This window comes from Stomoxys calcitrans, chromosome 5 (genome assembly GCF_963082655.1).
Source record: "Stomoxys calcitrans chromosome 5, idStoCalc2.1, whole genome shotgun sequence".
Taxonomy (NCBI): Eukaryota; Metazoa; Arthropoda; class Insecta; order Diptera; family Muscidae; genus Stomoxys; species Stomoxys calcitrans.
The window spans coordinates 160,936,790-160,958,477 of NC_081556.1; the positions used below are offsets into that span (position 1 = coordinate 160,936,790).

At 40.3% G+C, this 21,688-nt stretch overlaps 1 protein-coding gene and 1 long non-coding RNA gene across 33 annotated transcripts in view; one reads left to right on the forward strand and one right to left on the reverse strand.

The window, feature by feature from the left end:
• LOC106084566 (vinexin) overlaps positions 1–21,688 on the reverse strand; it is a 96,882-nt gene that overhangs the window by 19,420 nt on the left and 55,774 nt on the right. For 13 of the 31 annotated variants that reach the window (XM_013248343.2, XM_013248342.2, XM_013248345.2 and 10 more), the window contains 11 exons: positions 20,521–20,889; positions 19,551–19,649; positions 19,009–19,148; positions 18,777–18,849; positions 16,985–17,017; positions 14,186–14,333; positions 13,977–14,097; positions 12,103–12,135; positions 5,120–5,188; positions 4,920–4,972; positions 4,663–4,841 (listed from right to left, as the gene is read on the reverse strand). In XM_013248343.2, coding sequence (XP_013103797.2) covers positions 4,663–4,841; positions 4,920–4,972; positions 5,120–5,188; positions 12,103–12,135; positions 13,977–14,097; positions 14,186–14,333; positions 16,985–17,017; positions 18,777–18,849; positions 19,009–19,148; positions 19,551–19,649; positions 20,521–20,889 — 1,317 coding nt within the window. The other 18 variants (XM_059368946.1, XM_059368941.1, XM_059368939.1 and 15 more) reach the window with 11 other exon arrangements.
• LOC106084569 (uncharacterized) overlaps positions 5,017–21,688 on the forward strand; it is a 33,359-nt gene continuing 16,687 nt past the window's right edge. For both annotated transcript variants that reach the window (XR_009398339.1, XR_001220830.2), the window contains exon 1: positions 5,017–5,193. This is a non-coding gene — a long non-coding RNA (uncharacterized LOC106084569). The remainder of the gene's footprint in view (positions 5,194–21,688) is intronic.

The following is a 21,688-nucleotide window of genomic DNA, read 5'->3' on the forward strand; positions in this document are numbered from 1 at the left end:
GTAATGGGGCTGGTAGTGGTCGATAGTTGATCGATGGCATTTAGAGATAGGCTTTTGCGGTTATAGGATCTAAGCATGTATGTAGGTAAGTCAATGTAATGTACGGAAGTTAAAAGATGAACCTTGGAATGTGACGGCATGTCCCCGGCGGGGCATCGTTTTGGACCACTGCAGGCGCGCCTGGCATTTTGTGGGTGCACCGTCGGGCACGTAGCGTGCTTTGGGCTGGTGTATCTTTGGGTCGAACTTTTGATTGGCAAAGATATCACCAGATCTGCCTTCGGGAGCCTTGGACATCGGGGCCCGCGAAACGGGGGAGTGGGTTTTGCGCAAATGTTTGCCTTGGCGCAGTTTTTCCTCGTCTTCTTTTAGTTTGTTGTGCTCGGGACTGGGATAGCGGTGAGCTACCCAGTTGGCAGTTAAATACTGGGGCAAGCGCTCCCGTACACAGCGAATGTCTGGCGATGACAGGGACATCTGCTTGCGTGTTAAACGTGGCACTTGTAGTTTGTGACTGTATTTTCCAATGGCACTGCCGCTGCTGAGGCTTCGGGTTGGACTTTGCGATGCAGGGCTTCCGGGAGAGTGTTTTTTAGTGCATGTTCCTAAAGCGGCTGTCTTACTTATGCGATCTATGCGCGGCATCAGACGACTGGTCAGTGGTTGGGGCGAGATTATCTGGCGTTTTCGGCTTCTCGAGGGCTCCACTTCGTCCCTGTTGGTCTGGGTGATTTTATTGTGCATCTCGAATTTGTGTGTAATCCAGGAGACATCGGCATTCTTTAAGGCGTCTTTTGACTCTGACTTGATGATGTTCACTTCAGGGTCGCTGCGCACCTTCCTCAGCTTACGTAGCCCAAAAAAATGGTTCGACTTCAAGCTGTTGTAGTTCAAGCTTTCGAACTTGTTGCGTATTTTTTGCACATCCCCAGTGTTGACGCGCTGCAGATACGAGGAGCACTGGGACTGAGGCGAAGCGCTCCTCGATCGGCAGTAGGACTCTAGAAACTCCAGGCTGCTGTATGGGGTGCAGTCCTCCGAAACTTCGGTGAGAACTTCGTCGTGCTGGTAATGGTGTTGTTGGCATTCATCTGGTGGTCTTTGTTGTGGCGAAAGCAAGTGAAAATTTGCCCGCGACGAATTCTTTTCGCCGAATATCTCGCACAGGTCTGTGAGGGATGTACTGAGTTCTTTGTGTTTGTGCCAGCCATTGCGATACTGCTTGAGTCGCATCTTCTCCTCGATCATACGCATAACTTCGTCCTCATCGGGAGAGGAGTCTTCACGGGCATGGTAGACGGTCTTCGTCGGCTTGTCATACTTACGTTCCTCGAAGTATTTGATTTTTTGCGAAATGTCTGGGGTGTCGTGGCGAGGATGTGATGCCTTGACAGCATTCGAGAAATCTGCCACATGGTGTTCGCGAACCTCCTGCTTGAATTCCATTTTGGGAGCCGGAGGAATCTCAGGAGCTTCGTTCGATTCCGACATGTCTGATGACTTGTTTACGATGGTCTTCTCGGAGTCAGGGGTTTGATTTTCTCGCTTCTTCAGTGAAATACTGGATAGGGCCTCCTTTCTCTTGAGGATAGAACCCAATAGTTCATCTCTGGTTATCGACGACTTGCAGCGAACTTTGAGGGCTTGCGAAGAGGTTGGCATGTTATGATGTTCCACAGTGACCACATAGGGTTCGGCAGCGTTCGACTCCTGGCCTTTCTTCGGTTCACATGCATAGATCTCGTTGAGTTGTCTGTGGATTTTGGTTATTTGTTCATTGGGCAGAGTATTGACCAGCTGCTCACTGAAGGGCATGTCCTTGGGGCGAGCAACGCAGTCGGTATTTTGAATTTTCTCCTCCAGGCTGTGGGTTAGGTCGGCCACAGTGTTGCGGCGCCAATATTTCATGTTGCAGCACGGCTTGCGGGACTGTTCCAGGTAGTCGTGCAGAAAATTTATATTCTCAAAATTCTCGCGTAAATCTTCGACAGATTTCTCGCGTGAATTAAGTCCCAGATCCTTTTCCCTTCGCCATTTGACCTCTTCAACGTCTTTCGGCAGGAAAAGCAAATTCTTTTCGTGTTGATCGTGCTTCAGCTTTCCCACCAAGTAATTCAGCTCTCGTTCGGCTCTTTCGTGCAAGCGAACTCTGCGCCACTCATCGTAGTCCAGGAGTTCGCTCTCCTTTCGTATGGGTTTGAAGTCGGTCTTCGAAGTGGCCCTCTCCAGTTGACCCACACGTTCTAAGGTGCTATAGAAGCGATTCAATTCTACAAAGCGCTCGGAGTTGTGGAGATACCTGCAAGTGGGACTATGGCGATCGTTACTGGCTAGTGAGGTGGCACTGTGGGCCAACTCATCGCAGAGATATAAGCCCCGCTTTGATCGATCTTCTGCGCTGGACAGGCTACTGGCACGGATGACTTTGTTGTTTTGATTGGTGCGGCAGCTATCTATGCGTCGGCGCGATGGCGATCTCAAATTTCTCGTGGCCGAGGTTGGTGGCACTCTGATCTCTCGGGTGGGAGAAAATTCTTTTTGTTTGGGACTGGCTGCGAGTTCAGAGCCAGAGTCGTAATTGCCAATTTCGGTGGTTGGTGGCAGCGACTGTACGACTTCCTCGCGACCAAAATGCTTGCGATTTGGGCTGAGGCTTCTGGATTTGTGGCCCGAAACATTGCGCACAAAGCCCGAAGCCTGGTGCCTCAGGCTATAGGGTAGCGAGGCACTTTGCTGCATGTTAAAGTCATTCCAGAAGAGAGCCTTATCGCGTACTGAGGCCACGTAAGTGTGGTCTGCCTCCTCGGCTGACTGTTGGCGAACGTCCTCCTTAATGTTGCTCGAGAACTTCTCCTGGGCGACATAGGACAGCTCTTCCAAATTATCTGCCATAATGGCGGCATTGTCTTGACTTATTTTATCAGCCGCCGATTTTCTCGACTTACTGGCTTCGCGGGCCAATTTCTTGCAAATTTTTCGTTCGACTTCGATTTTGGCGTCAGGCACTTTGGCAGGTGGTGCTGACGTTAAAGTATTGCCCATTGAGAAGGTGGAGTTACTTCCAGCCAAGCTTATATTCGACGTGGCTTTCGAGATTTGTTTGGTCGCAGAGGATTTTTCAACTTTCCTCTTTTTCTCCAGGACATTGGCCATGGTCACCACGTTTGGTGACCTGAGCCATTCCGTATATCCATAATGTTCAATCTCTGGATAGCACAAATTGTGTCTAGAGGTGTAGCTACTCTCTATGCCGGCCTGATTGCGGCAGCCGGTACAAAAGCGTGGAACCGAACGACTCCGTGATTGGAAGGCACAGGAGGCTAAAGAACGCACAGCCTTCTTGACATCCTGAGGTGATTTCAATGAGGGGTCCCTCAAAATATTGGTACTGGCCTCAAAGGTATGGCGATTCAATGGCAACGAGTTCTCCAGACGTTTTTTTTCCTCGGCAAAAGTTCTTTCTTTGGAAATACTACGTCCAAAGGCCACCGGGCTGCGGCTGGTATGGCGTGTGGTCAGAACTTGAGTGGAAGAAGATGCCGACTTCCTCAGGGGACTTACGGCCCGCAAAAAGTTTTGTTTGCGCACAACAGTCACTCGATTTTCCTGGGAGGGCGGAACGCTATTTATTCTCGGCAGCAGTGATGAGACAGCTCCGGCAGATTTCGAGCGGCAGAGAGGACCGCGAGTTGATTTTCTTATGGTTATCGTTCCATATTTGTTGGCTCCCAGAACTGGACTTTCGGGACTCTTAAAGCATTTTTCATGCCTCGATGAAGAGCTGCCGGGAATGGCAGAACCTTTGCTGCTCTTCTTTCCCGTTGACTTGGCGTAAAGCGATTTGCGATTTGGCGGCGTTGGTGGGGGCATAATAATCTCTCTTTTCTCTTGCTCAAGCGAAATAAACGAGGGCAAAGCTTTCGTAAACTCGGGAAACATTCTTCAGTAGTCCCGTAGCTGTGACTGCAGTCGAGGATCTGCTGCGCCTCCTGCCCTGGCATAGCAAAAGGAAAAATATATCGTTACATCATCAATGGCCAAGATCACGGCAAAGTGCGAGGTGGTCGTGGAGATTGTTAATCTCTTTGGTCAATTTCTTGTAAACAACTCGGTGCAGTGCATTGTACTACACTCAGGTGCTGGGCTCCTTCAGGAGCCACAACAAAAACACGTTGATTGCTATTTCTTTCGTGGTGGTGATGGTGGTGAACTCCAGGAACCCACATTGCTTTAAGAATGTGCTCTCACTACCTTTAAAACGGAAGACTTGTTTGCCGCCTTAAAAAATTCGGTGTAAACTACGTGAAGTGAATGCAAGTACCAGGTGGATGGTTACCATTGCCGCTTGACGACGGATCAATCAATGCAGCAATGGCTACGGAAAGAGTTAGTCAGAGTTAGGGTGAATAGATAGAGGAAGATTCAACAACACAAAGGAGGAAATAGAAGAAAGTCATGTGGTCTACCAGCTAGCTAATCGGTGAGTCTCAATAATCTACTCGATATGAAATGGTACACATGTAAGTGTTTGCAGGATAAGGTAGATGACAATTTGAAAATGGCGCCTTGGTGTAGGGCTTCCATTTTATAACTGTCAACTGAACATTGGTGCCTTTAATCTCAGACCCAGTACCAAAATTCAACCAGTGCCGTCATACATACCTCTTGATTTTTCTGGTGCTGGCTTGCGGAAGCCAAACAGTGGCGGCTCTCCTCCCGCTTGCACCTGCTTGTAGGCCTGCCTTTGCTCAACCGGACTCAGTGGACTATTCGGCGGAAGCTCCTTTTTATGTAGCACCAGGTTTGAGTCGCTGGTATAACCGGATTCCTTGGCCAATGCTCTGCATGGGAGAGACAAACAAAAACATCGCTAGAACATATCGCGGGTGCCAAATTCACATTCAGGGTCACGAACTTACCTAGATAGATTTCCTTCGGTATAGCGAGAAGAAAGCTTGGCTTGATCCAGTTGCTGGTGGGAGTGATTAAAAAGAATCCATTAGAGCGTGCCTTTATTCTGTTGTCACAATGATGTTTTGAAATTAAAAATAATTTTCAATAGTTTTTCTTTTCTCTTGACTTGTACAAGTCAATGGCCTTTCATATACGAATCACTTACATGCCCCGCATTTTTGTTATCGCAAAACTTAATTATTATCGATGGAATATGGGAGTGTTCCTGAAGCCACTTTGGTAAGCATGTTTTTTTTTTTTAGGAAAGGTAGGGGATTCAATAATAAGAAGATAGATATGCAAGTGGTTAAATTGGTTTGACTTCATGTATGGGCATGTTCTCGTAATAGTTTAAAAATATCAAACTAATTTGATTCCCATCGAGTTCCCCAGTGCTTATGTTAAATATCCAAATTCCAAATTTAATTGGCATTACATTACCTAAACGTTCTTTTTTTGAAGAATTGTAAAATAACCAAAACAAGCGCAGTATTGAGATTTGTTATTCCGTGTATTGTTATGCTATCGCGATACCCAAGTGCGTAAAGGATGCTCCTTCCATCGCATGCCATCGCAATACCCAAGTGAGTAAAGGATGCTCCTTCCAAATGGCCTGTGTTGGCTTATCATACAAAGGCAATACCATGGGAATTTTCACACATTCCAATTTTGTGAATAAGACCGTTAGACTACATTGGTCAACGAAATGAGCAAATATGGCTGTTTCCTCTGAGTTTTTTCGTGTTGCTATCTCAAGTTGTAGCGTTATGTCCAAATCCGGCAGCAGTTTTTTGTTGACACTAAAATTCATTTTTTAATGATTTTCCAAAGAAAAGATGGAGTGCTTGATCTAAATAGTTTTTGCTACACCGAAAAGAAGTTGACCCAAAATTTGAGATTTTTCCTTTTTTGGAGGATTTTACCAGTGAAAAGGAGCTAAGGTACCCAGACTTTAAAATAACGATGCTATCTTTTAATATAATTTCCTACCCTGTAGGAAGTCTGGTGTTAAGAGTCCCCAAGTCACCAATTCTGTCTGCTATGTATGTGGTGACATTGTGTCCCTATTGTCTACTATTTTGTCTACATTGTTTTCATCGATGGGTAAACTATAATTTATTTTATTTTTTAATCGTTTTCCCAATTGTTTTGTTCAAAATAGTTTTGCTGGTTCATAAATCTTTTCGAAAAAAAAAAACAAAAAAAAAATTGCAAATTTAGAAAGTGATCCTAATGAGCGACATAAGCTGACCCACGTTTAAGTATACAAGTTTATGGCAGTACAAATTTTAAATAAATAAATATGTATATGTTTAAACTAATGTTAATGGCTTATTCAGCTAGTCTTGAAAGTCCGAAAATTAGGGACTAAATAATGTCCTTACTGACATACTATTGACAGTGCCCAATTTATCCCGCAATATCGCTATGTATTCCCCAATGACTTACTATGAACTGAATGACAAGCTCATATAGAATGTCTATAGCAAAAAGTATGATTGTTCGTAGTTCCGCAGATAAAGTCTACCCTTTATTCTTTCGTACATGTGCCATCTTTTTAACAATATTATTGAAAGGAGTTGCTATCCACAGTCTTGAAAACGGGCAAGTATCGCCCCAATACCAAAGAATAACCAGGAGTATAGGCCAATAGCAATACTTCCATACACCTCTAAGATATTTGGCTAGAGTCAACCGGAAATTATCAGGATATATTGCGAATAATTCGCTGCTAACAGATTTTCAATCTGGTTTCCGGCCAAAGCACAGTTGCACTACTGCACTTTTGAAAGTACTGGAAGATGTAAGGAGTAATATTGACAGCGATAAAGTTACCTTTCTTCTTCTTTGAGATCATTCGAAGGAATTTGATTCCGTTGATCCTAATATACTTTGCCTTAAACTGAAACATATATTTATATTTTCTGAACGAACAATGGATTTTATATTTTCCTATCTTTTGAATAGAAGCCAATCGGTATGTGTTGATGATAGTTATCTTCCAGTCTCAAGAGGTGTTCCACAGGGGTCTGTATTGGGTCTACTCCTTTTTATACCCTACACCACTGCTGTGGTACAGGGTATTATAACTTAGTGAATTAGTTTGTAACACCCAAAAGGAAGAGAGATAGATCCATTGATAAGTACAGAATCACTTTCTGATTCGATTTAGCTATGTCCGTCTGTCTGTCTGTCCGTCTGTCCATGTTAATTGTGTACAAACTACAGGTCGCAATTTTCATCCGATCGTCTTCAAATTTGGTATGGACATGTTTTTCGGCTTAGAGACGAAGCCTATTGGAATTGGAAAAAATCGGTTCAAATTTGGATATAGCTTCCATATATATGTTCGTCCTTTTTACAGTAATAATGCAATAAAATAGTAATTTTTTAACCGATTCTGTTGAAATTTGGCAAGAAGGATTTTCTTATGACTCTCAATATTACTGGTAAATTTTATAGAAATCGGTTCAGATCTGGATATAGCTCCCATATATATCTTCGTCCGATTTGCAGTAATACAGCAATAAAATGGCCGATTTTTGCGAAATTTGGCAGAAAGGATTTTCTTATGACCCTCAATTTTACTTGTGAATTTTATAGAAATCGGTTCAGATTTGGATATAGCTCCCATATATATGTTCGTCCGATTTGCAGTAATACAGCAATAAAATGGTCATTAGTTAACCGATTCTCTTGAAATTGTGCGGGAAGGATTTTCTTATGACTCTCGATATTACTGGTGAATTCCATAGAAATCTGTACAGATTTAGGTATAGCTCACATAAATATATATCGCCCGATTTTCACTCCTAGACCCACAGCAAGCGCATTTATTGACCAATCTTCCCAAAATTACACCGCTCTCCACAATATCCGTAAAGTTTGATCAAAATCGGTTCAGATTTAGATATAGCTCCTCTCTCCCGTCATTTGTCAACCGTAGTTATTTCATTTTGAACATATTTGCTTTGCTCGAAATTTGATACAGTAATTTTAATAACCTATCTGAATACATCCGCCGAGGTCCATCAAAATTAGTTCAGAATTAGATATAGTCCCACTTTTGTATTTAAAAGGGGAGGTGTAGGGTATTATAAAGTCGGCACCGCCCGACTTTCCTTACTGGTTTCCTTATGTAGCAATGACCTTACTGGACAGTTGCGGAACTGTTGTATTCATATGTATGCCAACGAGGTACAGCTGTATATGAGCTCTTCGCCAGAGAGACTGATCGATGGCGTACTTCGCCATAATAGTGACTTGGATAGGATAAACACATGGGCAAACGCAAACGGACTACTTTTAAATCCCACAAAGTCAAAGTGCCTTGTGATTGGTAGGAATCGGGTGACACCACCTCCCAATGTTGACGTGGCTATTGCTGGAGCCCCAATTGAGATTGTTTCATTTGCAAGAAACCTTGGGCTGGAGTTTAATGATAGACTTTCATGGAAAAATCATGTCAGACCGACAGTGGGCAGGACCTATGGCGTTTTACGAAACTTATATATGAGTCGACAGTGCACCCCTTTGTCCGTAAGAAAGCTTTTGGCTAGGACATTTATTCTGGAGAAACTATTATACTCTTGCGAGGTTTTTTACGGTTGTGATGCAATTAAATTGCAGGTATCCTTTAACGATGTCGTTAGATACATTTTTGGCTGGCGTAGAAGAGACCAGGTATGTGACAAGTATTTGGTGTCTCATTTAACTCGTTCCTTGAGATTTGCAACGAGCGGCAAATGATCCCCAAGATTATTTATACCAATAAACCGTCATTTCTGAGCAACAGTTCTTTGTTTATGCTATACGTCTCTGGAATAATCTTCCCAAAAGTATTCAAATTATAAGCAATGAACAACGAATTCAAATCTTCGATTATTGATTAATTAATTATTGGTTTTATCTTTTTTACAACTTTTTATTTATTTATTTTATCAGTAACTTTGATTAAAGTCATCAGGACAAGCCATTCGTTCCTCCTTCTTCCCATTTCGTTTGTATGTCTAAAGCGTTGATGGGCAACAACACGCAACCGCACATAAATTCCTATGCCCGCGGCCTAAGGAGAAACGAATAGAAGCACACGGATAGTGTAAGCAGCTCGTGTGCCTTCGTTCGGTCGACGCATTGTTGTAATTTTATAAGGAAAATTAATGATCACGGTAGCGTATGCGGTATGGTATATGTGGGCATAGTTATCACAAAGTAATCATACAACACCATGACCAATTAAATACAGAAATATATTTCAAAAAAGCAGGTACTGTGTAAGAGGTTCTCACCGAATCATGAGTGGTATGAACTTTAAGTCATCCACTGCACCAAACCACGCATTTTTACACACAATATGATGAACCCATGACTTGTCCTGATGACGTCATTCTATTTCTATTCTATTCCCCCCTCCCCCCATAGGACTGGGGGCATATTCATTTAGTCATTTCGTTTGCAGCATATCGAAATATCCATATCCGACCTTACAAAGTATATATATTCTTAATCGTCGTAAAATTCTCAGACAATTTTACGATGTCCGAGTGTTTGTCCGTTCGCCTGTTGTAATCACGCTACAGCCTACAAAAATTGAGATATTGAGATACTGAAATTTGGCTCAGGTCCATATTTTTTCTTCAAAGGGTCAAATTGAACCATATCTGGATATAGCTCCCATATGCACCGATCTGCCGATTAAGGGTCTTTAGTCCATTAAAGCCGCATATATTACCCGATTAAGCTTCCCGTCATCCGACCCGAATATGATTCAGATTAGACCCTATTTATTTTGGGCTCAGGTCCATATTTTTCTTCAACGGGTCAAATTGAACCAAATCTGGATATAGCTCCCATATGCACCGATCTGCCGATTAAGGGTCTTAGGCCCATTCAAGCCGCATATATTGTATTACCCGATTAAGCTTCCCGTCATCCGACCCGAATATGATTCAGATTAGACCCTATTTAGATATTGATGACAAGTAGACCGAGCTTCCAATTTAGGTTCTTAATGCTATTAAAAGCGATGTAAGAATTATTTCACTCCGGCTGATCTTCTTAACATCTACACTACTTTCATAAGGCCGAAAACGGATTACAACTCACATGGAGCTTCTAAATCATCCCTGGAGATACTGGACCGTGTACAGAGGAGAGCGATGGCGTCGATTGGGGACAGTGGGGTATTCAACTCTATTGCCTCCCTTCATCATCGTCGCAATGTGGGTTATTTGGCGCTGTTCTATCGGTACTTTCATGGTGTGTGTTCGTCTGATATTCTTCTTCTTATTCCTGATGTAAGGATCCATGTCAGGGATACTAGACGCTCACACCCGTTTGTAATTGATTGGCCAGCGCACCGCACAATGCATTATAGGGAGAATTCTTATTTTGCCCGAACCGTTCGTATGTGGAATCGACTTCCGGCTAATATATTTCCCACTTACTTTGACATCCAAAGATTTAAGACAAATGTCAATAAGCACTACACCCTTTCCCCCCTCCAATTCCTAATTTTCTCTCGCCAACGCAATGCACTGCATTCATAGGGGACATCCCCTGCGTGTTGGCTGAGAGAAAAAATGTGACTTGTATAAGAGTTCTCGGGGGCTGAATCAAATATGATCCAGACCAGCCCATATTTGAATATAACTTTGGCACGGCCTAACTTAACACTTTTTTACTTGTTCTAATTTCGCTAAAGTATGCAAAGTTTTGAAAAGCTATTTGCTAATAAATTTTGGATTGCTTTTCTTTAGCGTATCTCTGCTATACATTTAAGTCAAAGTGGATTTGTTTGTCTGTTTATTTATTCCGTATAGAATCGAAAACGGCTGAACTGATTTTCTTGAAATTTTCACAGATTGTGTGGAACGGTGTGGAAAGCATGACAGGCTACATAATTTTTTGATATCGTAAAAGGGTGTAACCTCACATCACCCTTCTCAAAAGTCGGCCGATCGGTGTAGTATGGAACGCAAATTAAAGGTATTTAGTAGAAGAATACTACATTTACATTGAATACTACATGTCGTAATCGGGACAATATAGGACTCCAATGTAAGGTATTTGGGAGTAGAATATGCTTACGATCTATACATTTTGCGCTTAATCTCAGTCTCAATCCCTCTTCAATATTTGCCCTATGTATGTTATACCTTCTAAGGGTTCCAATTAAGGATTTTAAGTCCTGGCATGAAATACCTAAACAAAGTACACATTTTAAAGGCTCTCATGGTAAAAAAGGACGATACCGTTCTCGTCTACTGTGGTTGTGATAAAATGTAGGGTTCGGCTGAGAAATTCATCTTGATTCGGCTTAGACATGCCCATCTGTCAGCGTATCTTTTCTGTGCCATTTGTTCATCTGTCGTTTTGTTATAATCAAGGTGGAGATCGCATTTGCACCCCATCCATCGGGAAATTTCCCCACATCACTTTTTTAGTGCAAGGACGAGCACTATGAATTTTCAGACTTAGATAAATGGTGGCAGGTAGTCTGAGTCTCTATGCAGCAATCTCTCAGTGTATATCGTACCGCAAATGCATCCGTATTCTTTAAGCCTGCTGAGTTCCCTAAGCGGAACCTTGGTACCAGTCTAGAATATAGAGTGCAATGGGTCTTATACTCAGTCGTGCTTCTAATCGTTCTTGTGGGTAAGACCTCAGTGATGCTGTGGCCTCTCTACAAACATCTGTACTCCTTTGGAAAAGCACAACAGCTCTGTACTCGTAAACTGCTTCATTGTTTTGATTATTTCACATTTTTTTTCCATAAAATCCCAGTTCTGCTGATGCCCACTATGCAATAAGGATTTTTTTTATAGGTTTTGTTTTTTCATATAAATGTAGTGATGTACCGAAAAATTAGCTTATTTTTAGTTTTGTTTTCAAACCAAAAACTTTGCATTCTTACATTTAGCAAAATTATAAAATTTTATTATGACAAATTGCGGACAGTATTTTAGCACTGTCTTAGCGAAAATGAACATAAGCTCGTTTTTAGGCATCCCCAAGGCCTTCCTCGTTTAATGTTGATGCGATGTGCCCAATGTGGCGTATGCTAAAGTTTGTTTTTCGTTTGGAGTAGGGCTTTAAAATTAACTAAGACTAATTGAATTGTAAAGTAAGTAAGCAAATGATGCATACCACATTAAAGATGTCCATTACTTCGTCCCACCACTAAAAAATTCGAATAAAATAATTGCGGTTCATTAAATGAGTGAGAAATGTAAAAATTAATTGCACGCAACCATGACACGCACGCAAAACGAATAAAAAAATGAGAGGATAATCGAGATCATTCAAACAAACAAACGCCAGGAAATGATTTTGTATTGCTATCTGAAGATGACTTCGTATAATGCGCTGTTCTGTGGCTGCTATTGCAGCCTCAAAGGATGCATCTGCCAAATGAATCGCTTCATAGAATTCAGATCAATGCTATATAGGCTATAGACTGATCTGAGGTTTCCACGTGAGCAATTTCTTGCGGACACTATCCTTTTTTTTCAGTGTTCTATTTGGCTAAGTGTGCAGTCAAGCGATGATTTAGTTTGTTTACAAGCAGCCTTTGGCCATGAAATTTGATGAGTTAGAGCATGAAAATGGATTAATGGAAAAAATAGAAGGGAAAAGTTTACAACTCTCACCAAAGAGCCGTTATTTGTAGCATTTTTTAAAGCGTTAGTGAAATTTGCGTTTGATGCGAGTAATCGCAGTTAATCCAAATCCCAAACTGTTTTGAGTCTTTAAAGAAAGATCCACTGAGACCTTCGGTAACTTGAAGTTTTAACGAAATTTATGACCATTTAATGGAAGACGGGAGGTGATTTAAAAAGAAATGTACCGAACCTTTCCACAGCAAAGGCTGAACTTAATCGACTGCACAATGTATCATACAATTATTGCGAGAAACATAAACGCGGCTCATGATATCGATGGCTCATTTCGTTAGAGTTCACCAAAGGTGTCGCTTAATAAATTATCCAGCTATTTTATAAATTGCATAATAAGGGAATCGCAAATCTTGTAAGTTTACCGATCTGGGTAAATGTTGAGGGTCGTCGAAAAAAGACGCTTTAGAGCATATACCATGAGTACGTCTCGCACCGTAACTGGGGTGCTACTTCTGTGGAGAAAGTCATTTGCAACCAAATCCAAGTAAAAAGCGATTTTTATAGACTATGAAGGCTTGGAAAGAGGAACCAGGATGCAACTAAAGGGTGATTTTTTTGAGGTTAGGATTTTCATGCATTAGTATTTGACAGATCACGTGGGATTTCAGACATGGTGTCAAAGAGAAAGATGCTCAGTATGCTTTGACATTTCATCATGAATAGACTTACTAACGAGCAACGCTTGCAAATCATTGAATTTTATTACCAAAATCAGTGTTCGGTTCGAAATGTGTTAAAATTTTGACAAATTTTGTTCAGCGATGAGGCTCATTTCTGGTTGAATGGCTACGTAAATAAGCAAAATTGCCGCATTTGGAGTGAAGAGCAACCAGAAGCCGTTCAAGAACTGCCCATGCATCCCGAAAAATGCACTGTTTGGTGTGGTTTGTACGCTGGTGGAATCATTGGACCGTATTTTTTCAAAGATGCTGTTGGACGCAACGTTACGGTGAATGAACACATTTCGAACCGAACACTGATTTTGGTAATAAAATTCAATGATTTGCAAGCGTTGCTCGTTAGTAAGTCTATTCATGATGAAATGTCAAAGCATACTGAGCATCTTTCTCTTTGACACCATGTCTGAAATCCCACGTGATCTGTCAAATACTAATGCATGAAAATCCTAACCTCAAAAAAATCACCCTTTACAAAATGGAAGTTAGAAATTTCGGAAGAATACATGTAGACATTTTGATGGGTTATCTGTCCTATTGATGATGTTCATGAAGTGAATATGAAATGGCGAGCATAACAAAACAAGGGATGCTTGAAAACGTGTACACGTGTGGATGCATATCAGTGTATGGATGGTGGAATATCACTGGGAGAGGCTGCACTTACTTCTTTCGTTTCCTTTTCGGAAATCGATGAATGACCAGTGACGTAATCTTCTATACGACCTGGTTGATTTTTGTACGTGCTTACTCCTGCTTTTACAGGATTTGGCAATGTACCATAAATCCTGAAACAAAAATAACATTGAAATCATTAATCAATCGTAGCCAAAGCTTCTTACGAGGGTGGAGGAGATTGTGGAAAATATAACTTACTTGTCGTTGCTACTGCGCACATTCAATGCCGACGAAACCGAATGCAAACGCTGCGTGTTCACAGGACGATACTTAACGGTGGAATAGTCAGAATCATAACTTGGCTCCGGTTCGGACAAATAACCATTGGTTTTGCCTGGATTACGACCTACAAACAGGTGAGGAGGATGGGACAAAGCAAAACGTCATCATTATTCGTAGATAGATTCAATGGTGGATTGGATTCCCATGGTCTACGGGAAGAGGTGTTTGTGCAAAAGCAGGCTATGGCGCTATGCGAAAGCATTGCAATAGACATTCTCGGTTCGGCTTGTTTGTGGTTAATACCAGATGAAGCATTTAACCTACACCTACACGATTAAAGCTGTAAGGAAATGTTTTTTTCCCTCTAATGTTAGCATGTGTGGTTAGCGATTAGTTTTATGAGTTGTGTGAAGGGGCGAATCAGCGGCAGTAGTTTGCGTGTTAGTCAATTCAATTCCTAATGCATGGTAATTTGTAAGGACTATTCAGGAAATCCTCTTCTACTCTAATCTACTCTGCATAAGTATTTACATATGGCACTTGGTACGAGCATGGATGGCAAAGAATATTTTAGTAGGAACATGCGAAATACGCTGTTTGTCAAAGCTTTTTTAAATTGAGGAAGAAGTAAATATTCTACTACAGAAATAATGTGAATGGGGTTGAGGATGTATGTAAATTTTAGTATATTATAAAAGTAGGTAATCAAGGCAAGGCCAACAGAACTCGAAGAGACTGCGGTTCTGTGGATAAGTGTTTCGATGCAAGTTATGTGTTTTATTTAAAATAAAATATATAAATTGATGTATGGAACAGATCGCTTGTGTCTGGGTCAGGCAGCTGGAGCGGGCGGCGTAGTTAAAGCGAAGCACCCCAGTTTGCGCCAGAATGGGAGGGGAATGGTTTTCAATCTCAATCTCAATCCGGCCACTCCCGCTTAGCTGCGACCGAATCCCTGGTGTGGGTATTTCAAGTTTTTTATAGGAACAGGGTACTACTCGAATAAAATTCGCAGAACATGTTCAATTTAAATTATAAAAATTAAATTTGTCATAATGATACACCAACAGAAGGTAGTGTTGCTTGTCGAAAACAAAAAGTGAATGAGAAATGATGCAAATAAGAGAAAACGTAAACAATGAAAAGTAAAAAAAGAATTAATATTTTGACAACATTTATGGCAAATACTTTCAAAAATTCATTGGATTTGCGAGAGACTTTAAATATCGTTTACGTTTAAAATTTGTTTGCTGAAAAAGTAAAATGCAAGTACATCGCATTAAGAAAACTACATCAATCAGTGCTAAGGTTCTTTTTAATGGATTGTGGAAGAAAGAGGCTTGTATAAATTTTTAAAAAGCGTCAAACAGGGACACCTTTAAAGGACATTCTACTAGGTATAGTTTTGCATAAAATAAAAACGATAATTTACAAATAATGTTCTTCTTGTTGACGTGAAAATGTGTGATTGATTTCGTTTAATTTTCAAATTCAAAGCATTTTTTGTAATTTAAATATCATAAATTTCGAAAGTTTACCATAGTGACTTATGGCCGACTATTTTGCATACCATATTCACTTCCTACCGTTTCATGACCAAGTGGAAGATATACATGGCATATATTAATATTGCAGTGGACTTGCGATAATGTCAACTAAACAAAACGAAGCCAGTTCACTTTTGCAATTTTGTTCCTATTTGCAAATGGCATCTAATTTTCGTTTTTGTTTTCCATATATCAGAATTTTAAACTTAAAGTTCAAATTTTTATAGAACGAATATGGTATTTCACTGTTTACGAAGTGTAAGAAAGAAAGGTTAGAGCGCACAACAAGCCGATTACTGGCTTAGGTGAATGTCCATAGTGGCATGGGGCGGATTAATATCTGCACGCTGTGCTGTGCGCTGTATTTCAAATTATTTTTTTATAAAGGTTTTTATGCCCGTTATGCTGGCTGAAGACCAACATGATGCGTAACAAAGCGTAAAACCGGCCCTCCGCTTATTAAACTTAAAATTGTAATGTTCACCTCTCCAACAAATTTCATAGACTTTGGGGAACAGGGAGGTTGGAAAAAAATGTACTAAGTTAATCTAAAATTGACGGCTAATAGCCTACAACTTATTTATTAGAACTGTGATGTTCAAAGCACATGATTTTTTGCTATAGACTTTGTTTGGTGTGAGCTTCCTAAATAAGAGTTTATTCTTCTTAGAGTCCGCAACCACATTTTCCATTTGATAGTTGAATAGTTAAAGGGTAAACACCATTACACAAATATTTAATTAGTTTAGATGTGTTAGCAAACAATTGTTAATGGAATTTTTGTTTTTGTCAACGTTTCAGGCGATTAGGCAAATATCAAAATAATTCTAAAATTTGTTCTTTGGGGATTAATTAATATGAAAAGCCATTAAACTATTTCAAGCGTAACATTAAAAGTTCACAATGATATTTATATACACACACACACACACAGATCACATGTACATATGTATATGCTTAATAAAATATCCATAGAAATAGACACAACACAATGTGTGTACTTGGGCGGGTTGGTTAAACATAATAAACCTATTATGCACTAATCAATCACATACATATCCCCTGTTCGGGAGAGCGTATCATTACTATTGGTGCTTCGTTAAGTTGTATGTACACACAATGCATGCACATGCACCACACACATAGTTATGCATATGTAAAATATGTATGTGTTATTGGGGTATTGGCGTGTGTGTCTCATACAAATTAGATCATAGTTAAGAATCACCTCTTGGATATTTGTAGCGGATCACATAATCATCTGTGTGGGGATGGATGGATGTTCGTTGACGTCGTACGATGTTCGCCGATTATGCGATTGATGTGAGTGGATACCGAATGCCATAGACGTGACAGATCAATCATCGCACACACAAACACACGCATGGGTATAGGTGTGCAGGTTTGCACAACAACGACGTACAAACAGATTTGCATGTTTTACAAGCGGACAATAATCGGATACGTACGCACACACGATGCAGAGGGCGCGTAATACGTTGAAGCAGATGTGCATATTGGCGAGCGAGCAAGAGAGCGAGAGTAAAAGCAACGCGCGGCATATCCAATGCAACGCAGTCAGCCATGTGAGAGCAAAATCACGAGATGATAAAAGAAAGAAATTTTTATTTGTTTGTTTGATGTTTTTGGTTTAATGAAGAAGACGAGTCAAGTAGAAAATAGAAGACGTAATTAAATGCAAATAAATACACAGGCAGTAGATAGATGTTAATTGTATTTCTAGTCTACATTTGTAAGAATCGGAGTGTTTGTGTGTGTGTCGTTGTATGTTTTTATGAGCATAAAAAGCACCACACACATGAGAACAACCGGTGACAAATGGGGCCAGTCAACAGCAGCCATAATCAGCGGTCTTTCCTCTGTTCACAGACAATTTGTCACAAAGTGTTGATTTTGGAATGAGATCAGCATTTTAATTGCAGTGAGGCGAGAGAGATTCCCTTGTGGCGGGAAAGACTTCCCCCATTTTCAAGACAATCAATCACTGGCATTTATCGACCGCACTCTAAAGAATCCCTATTTGTGAGGTATACGACTAGTAAGATGTTAAAAATTTATGGCATTTTAATCTATTGCCTACTGAAATGCAAAGAGACCTAACCAGTAAAAAAAACAAGATTTGGAATTTTCCCCATGTTAATGAAAGAAGAAATTTTCCCAGAAAGAATTCGCTTGAAATTGTTTCAACAAATTTCAATTAGCAAATTTATGACTTGTCTAAAATTAAAAAAACAAAAACAATTTTATTTCTTGTGAAAGAGACGCGTAATTGACCGACTGATTACTGCTCAGCCCAAACGGCCAAAGCTAGAATCATGAAATTTAGCATGAATGTTGGTCTTGGATTTGGGGATATTCGTACGTTAAGGTATGAAACAGTACCAAAAACACGAAATGATGGATTTTTGCCTAGCGCGAGCTAGAGCTATGAATTTTGGTACAAAAGTACACTATGGCTAAAGTTGTCTTGATGAGTTTTTAAACTTTTGTATATTAGGTACTAAAAAAGTACTAAAAAGGTACGAAATAGGTAAACTTTGTACAGGGCGAACGGTTAGAACGGTTAGATTTTTGCTGTGTTTAGTTTGATTTTCTCTGTAAAAAAATTAAGTAGCAACCTAAAGCCTAGTTCCGAGTTCATTTGTCGCCAAAACATAAAACATTTTGCATTTCAGTTGGCAATAGTAAATGGGTATGCATTAGAATCCCAGCGAGTGAATATTAAAAAACGTATTAAACCCAAATGTGCAAATGTTTATAAATAACAAAAAAATGGAAAGGTGATATAACTTGCTATGGGACAGACACCATTTGTCAGGCAATTTCAAAAATATTTGTTTTTTTTGAAAAAGAGCGGCGCAATATACGATTCGTTATTGTCCTGAGATTTCGTTATTCCCTGGTTTTAATAGCAACCCTTTTTTCGTAGATTTTTTTTTTGCATTTGACGTCTTTGTCGTTAATGGTTAATAAAAGAAGAAAGTTTTTTTCTAAATTACCGCCATGTTTCTGCTTGTGGATGGTCTGATATAAACGTTTGTACCATTCGTGCTGGTGTGGTTCCTTTACTTCCTGCGTAACGTGCAACCAAGTAGAAGAAGAAGAGAAGATGAAGTAGAGAAGAAGGAAAGAGAAAAGACATATACGTTTCTTTAGTTATCCGCATATCACAGGCAACACACTCCAAAGATAGGGCAGTTGAAGTGCATTTCAGTTGTCTTGGGCTATTACCGATCTCAGGATAATGGGCATGCCGTCCACTGTCATCGGGCCGATGCCATCGTACTGACGCCTGCCCAACTGGGCCATTTTTCTTGGGCGATCGTTTTCCGTTTCCGGTTCACTCATATACTCGAGCTTGACGTTATAAACTGCAAAAGGCCTTAAATGATTAGTGTTGATCACATTGTGACAGCGGCACTGTCCATCTCTCTACAAAATACACTACACATAAATCGGACATAGACTTTGGGAATTCTCAATGTTATGTCCACCATTTCAGTGGCATGCAATACAGAATAATTGGTTAAACACACTGATAAAACTAAACAAAAATTTGGACTATAGAATTGGGTTATTCATTGGAATATCGATATTGGATCTATCTATCCATCCATGTATGTAGATGGCCTGTGAGCTTCTATTCATGTTTTTCGAGATTATACTCTAAATGTCTACTCTGTGTGTTCTGTCGTTCGGTGAGAGTGGTGAGAGATTTGTTGTTACATTCCGAATTTGTTACTCTGTAGCAATTTCTGAGCTGTGATACTTACTGACTTCATTGGGTCGGCAGAGAGGTCGGCCTTTATTGGTGAGACGTTTAGTTTGGGGGCGCACATACAAGTCCGAAGCTGAAGCAGACCTTTCGAAAGCTATTCGTGATGAGATGAAAATGTAAAAATGTAAGCGACAATAACAGTACATTTCGAGGCAAGACTCCCAAGACAGCATATGAAGGAGAGGAAGTAAGAATTTTACGACTCCCCTTTGAAGATGGATGAATTAAAGTAATGCCAAAGCGAATATGAGGAGATCAAAAAGAACATGTTGAAGTTAACCATACTCAGCTTGGCCATGATTGTAATTTAATGAAAAAACGTTTCCTGAAGAGAGATTGAAAAGGGTTGACAAAATCATTGTCAACCAGTGTTTAAATGGTTTGCTGGGATTTGAATCCACGCCTTAACCCATTAACAGCAGACCCCCACTACAAGATCCTGAAACGGTTGTGGGAAGTCTAACTTCCAGAATTTTTCAACTCAATTTTTGTTTGAGTTTTGGAGCTTTGTAATTTATGGGCTTTTGACAAGTAAAATTTTCCCCAAAACATGACGACAAAAACCATTTCGTTCGTTCACTTTTTGCAAAACGAAAACCGCTTCGGGATAGTATTTTCTAGATCGAGCTAGAATAAATCGAAGACAATTTCATTTGTGGGTTTTCCTACCCATTCGGCGTTAATGGGTTAACAAATCCCCTGCCATTTAGAAGTTTCGAACTGAAGAGAAATTTAGATGGATATTTCTTTGAATATTTGTTTTGGGCTAGATTGGTAACTGAAAGTAATGTGGATCAGCTTTAATTTTTCAATCAACATTTCAGCTATTGCCTGAAGACTTTTTATATCATCTTCACCAATAGCCCAGACATGAACCCATCTTTATTTCCAGAAAAAAATTGATGCTGACTCTGTCTCTGCCTCTATGGAATGGACCATTTCATATCGTTGTCTTTTCAATTTACTTTTTATTTTGTCCAAAACACTTGCAGAACGTCCACCGAAGGGTACAAAGTCTGTTGAATCCTGATCTTGGGCTGTCGTAGACGGCGGCGTACTTAGATTCATACAACTATTTGGACTTTGAATGCCGGCGTTCTTATAAATCCAAGGTGGCAGTGGTGAGTCCGAGGATGAGGAATGCAGGCGACGGCGCGAAAGAATCGGAGACTCAAAGTGTACCGGCTTGTACTCCTTGCGGCTGGATTGAGGTGACTGCTGCGGTGTCCAAACAGAGTGTGATGGTAATGGTGGTGGAGTCGGCGGCGTTGATTTAATGTCACTCAGATTCGAAATTGAGGATGATGGTGTTTGATTTTTTGGAGACCAAATGCCTGAATGGAAATTTTGAGCAAAGTTCAGATATTCAAATTACACACAGAACGCAGGACAGATAATGATGAAATGATGAGAGAGTGACTCGGGAACCACAACAACCTACATTCAGACAAATCCATGGCATCAAAGAAAACAATTGGAAACGGCTATCAAATCGTCTTACATTCTTAAAATCAAATCAAAAAGAAAATTCGGTTACACCGAATTATAATCCCACAAAAGGTGGCACAATCACACCACACTCATAACAAAGCGGCGGCCAACAAACATCACAGTTGGCATCTTTTCAACAACAAAAACAGCAGCAACAACCAAAGTCCAATAAAAACCTCCCGAAAAAAAAAAAAAACACAAAAAAATCACTAAAATAAACGAAAATGAATAACAAAATAAAAGAAGCCAAAGGAAAAACGATCAAGAAAACAACGGCGGCATTGATCATCATGACGACGCTCACTGGCGCTGTTTGCCAATGGATGATGAGTCACCTGAGTGTTGAATTTTCGCACTTTTCTAGTTGGCACACAACGACGAATCCATTTAAAAAAATCTAAATTTGAATGAATGCCATTGCGGCGACATGGGGGAAATCCTTTATGCATCCATTGCTGTGTTAATTAAACAACTGTCTTCTTAGGTGAAACGACATTTGACAATGAAAATATAGAATATCAGCAAAAATATTTCCATCAGCTGGATGTAATCTCTCAATCCATTGAAAATGTCCACCTTCAAGAGAGGTGGCTAACAAAAAAAAAGAACAGAAAACAGTGGCAAGTCATTCAGTAATCGACG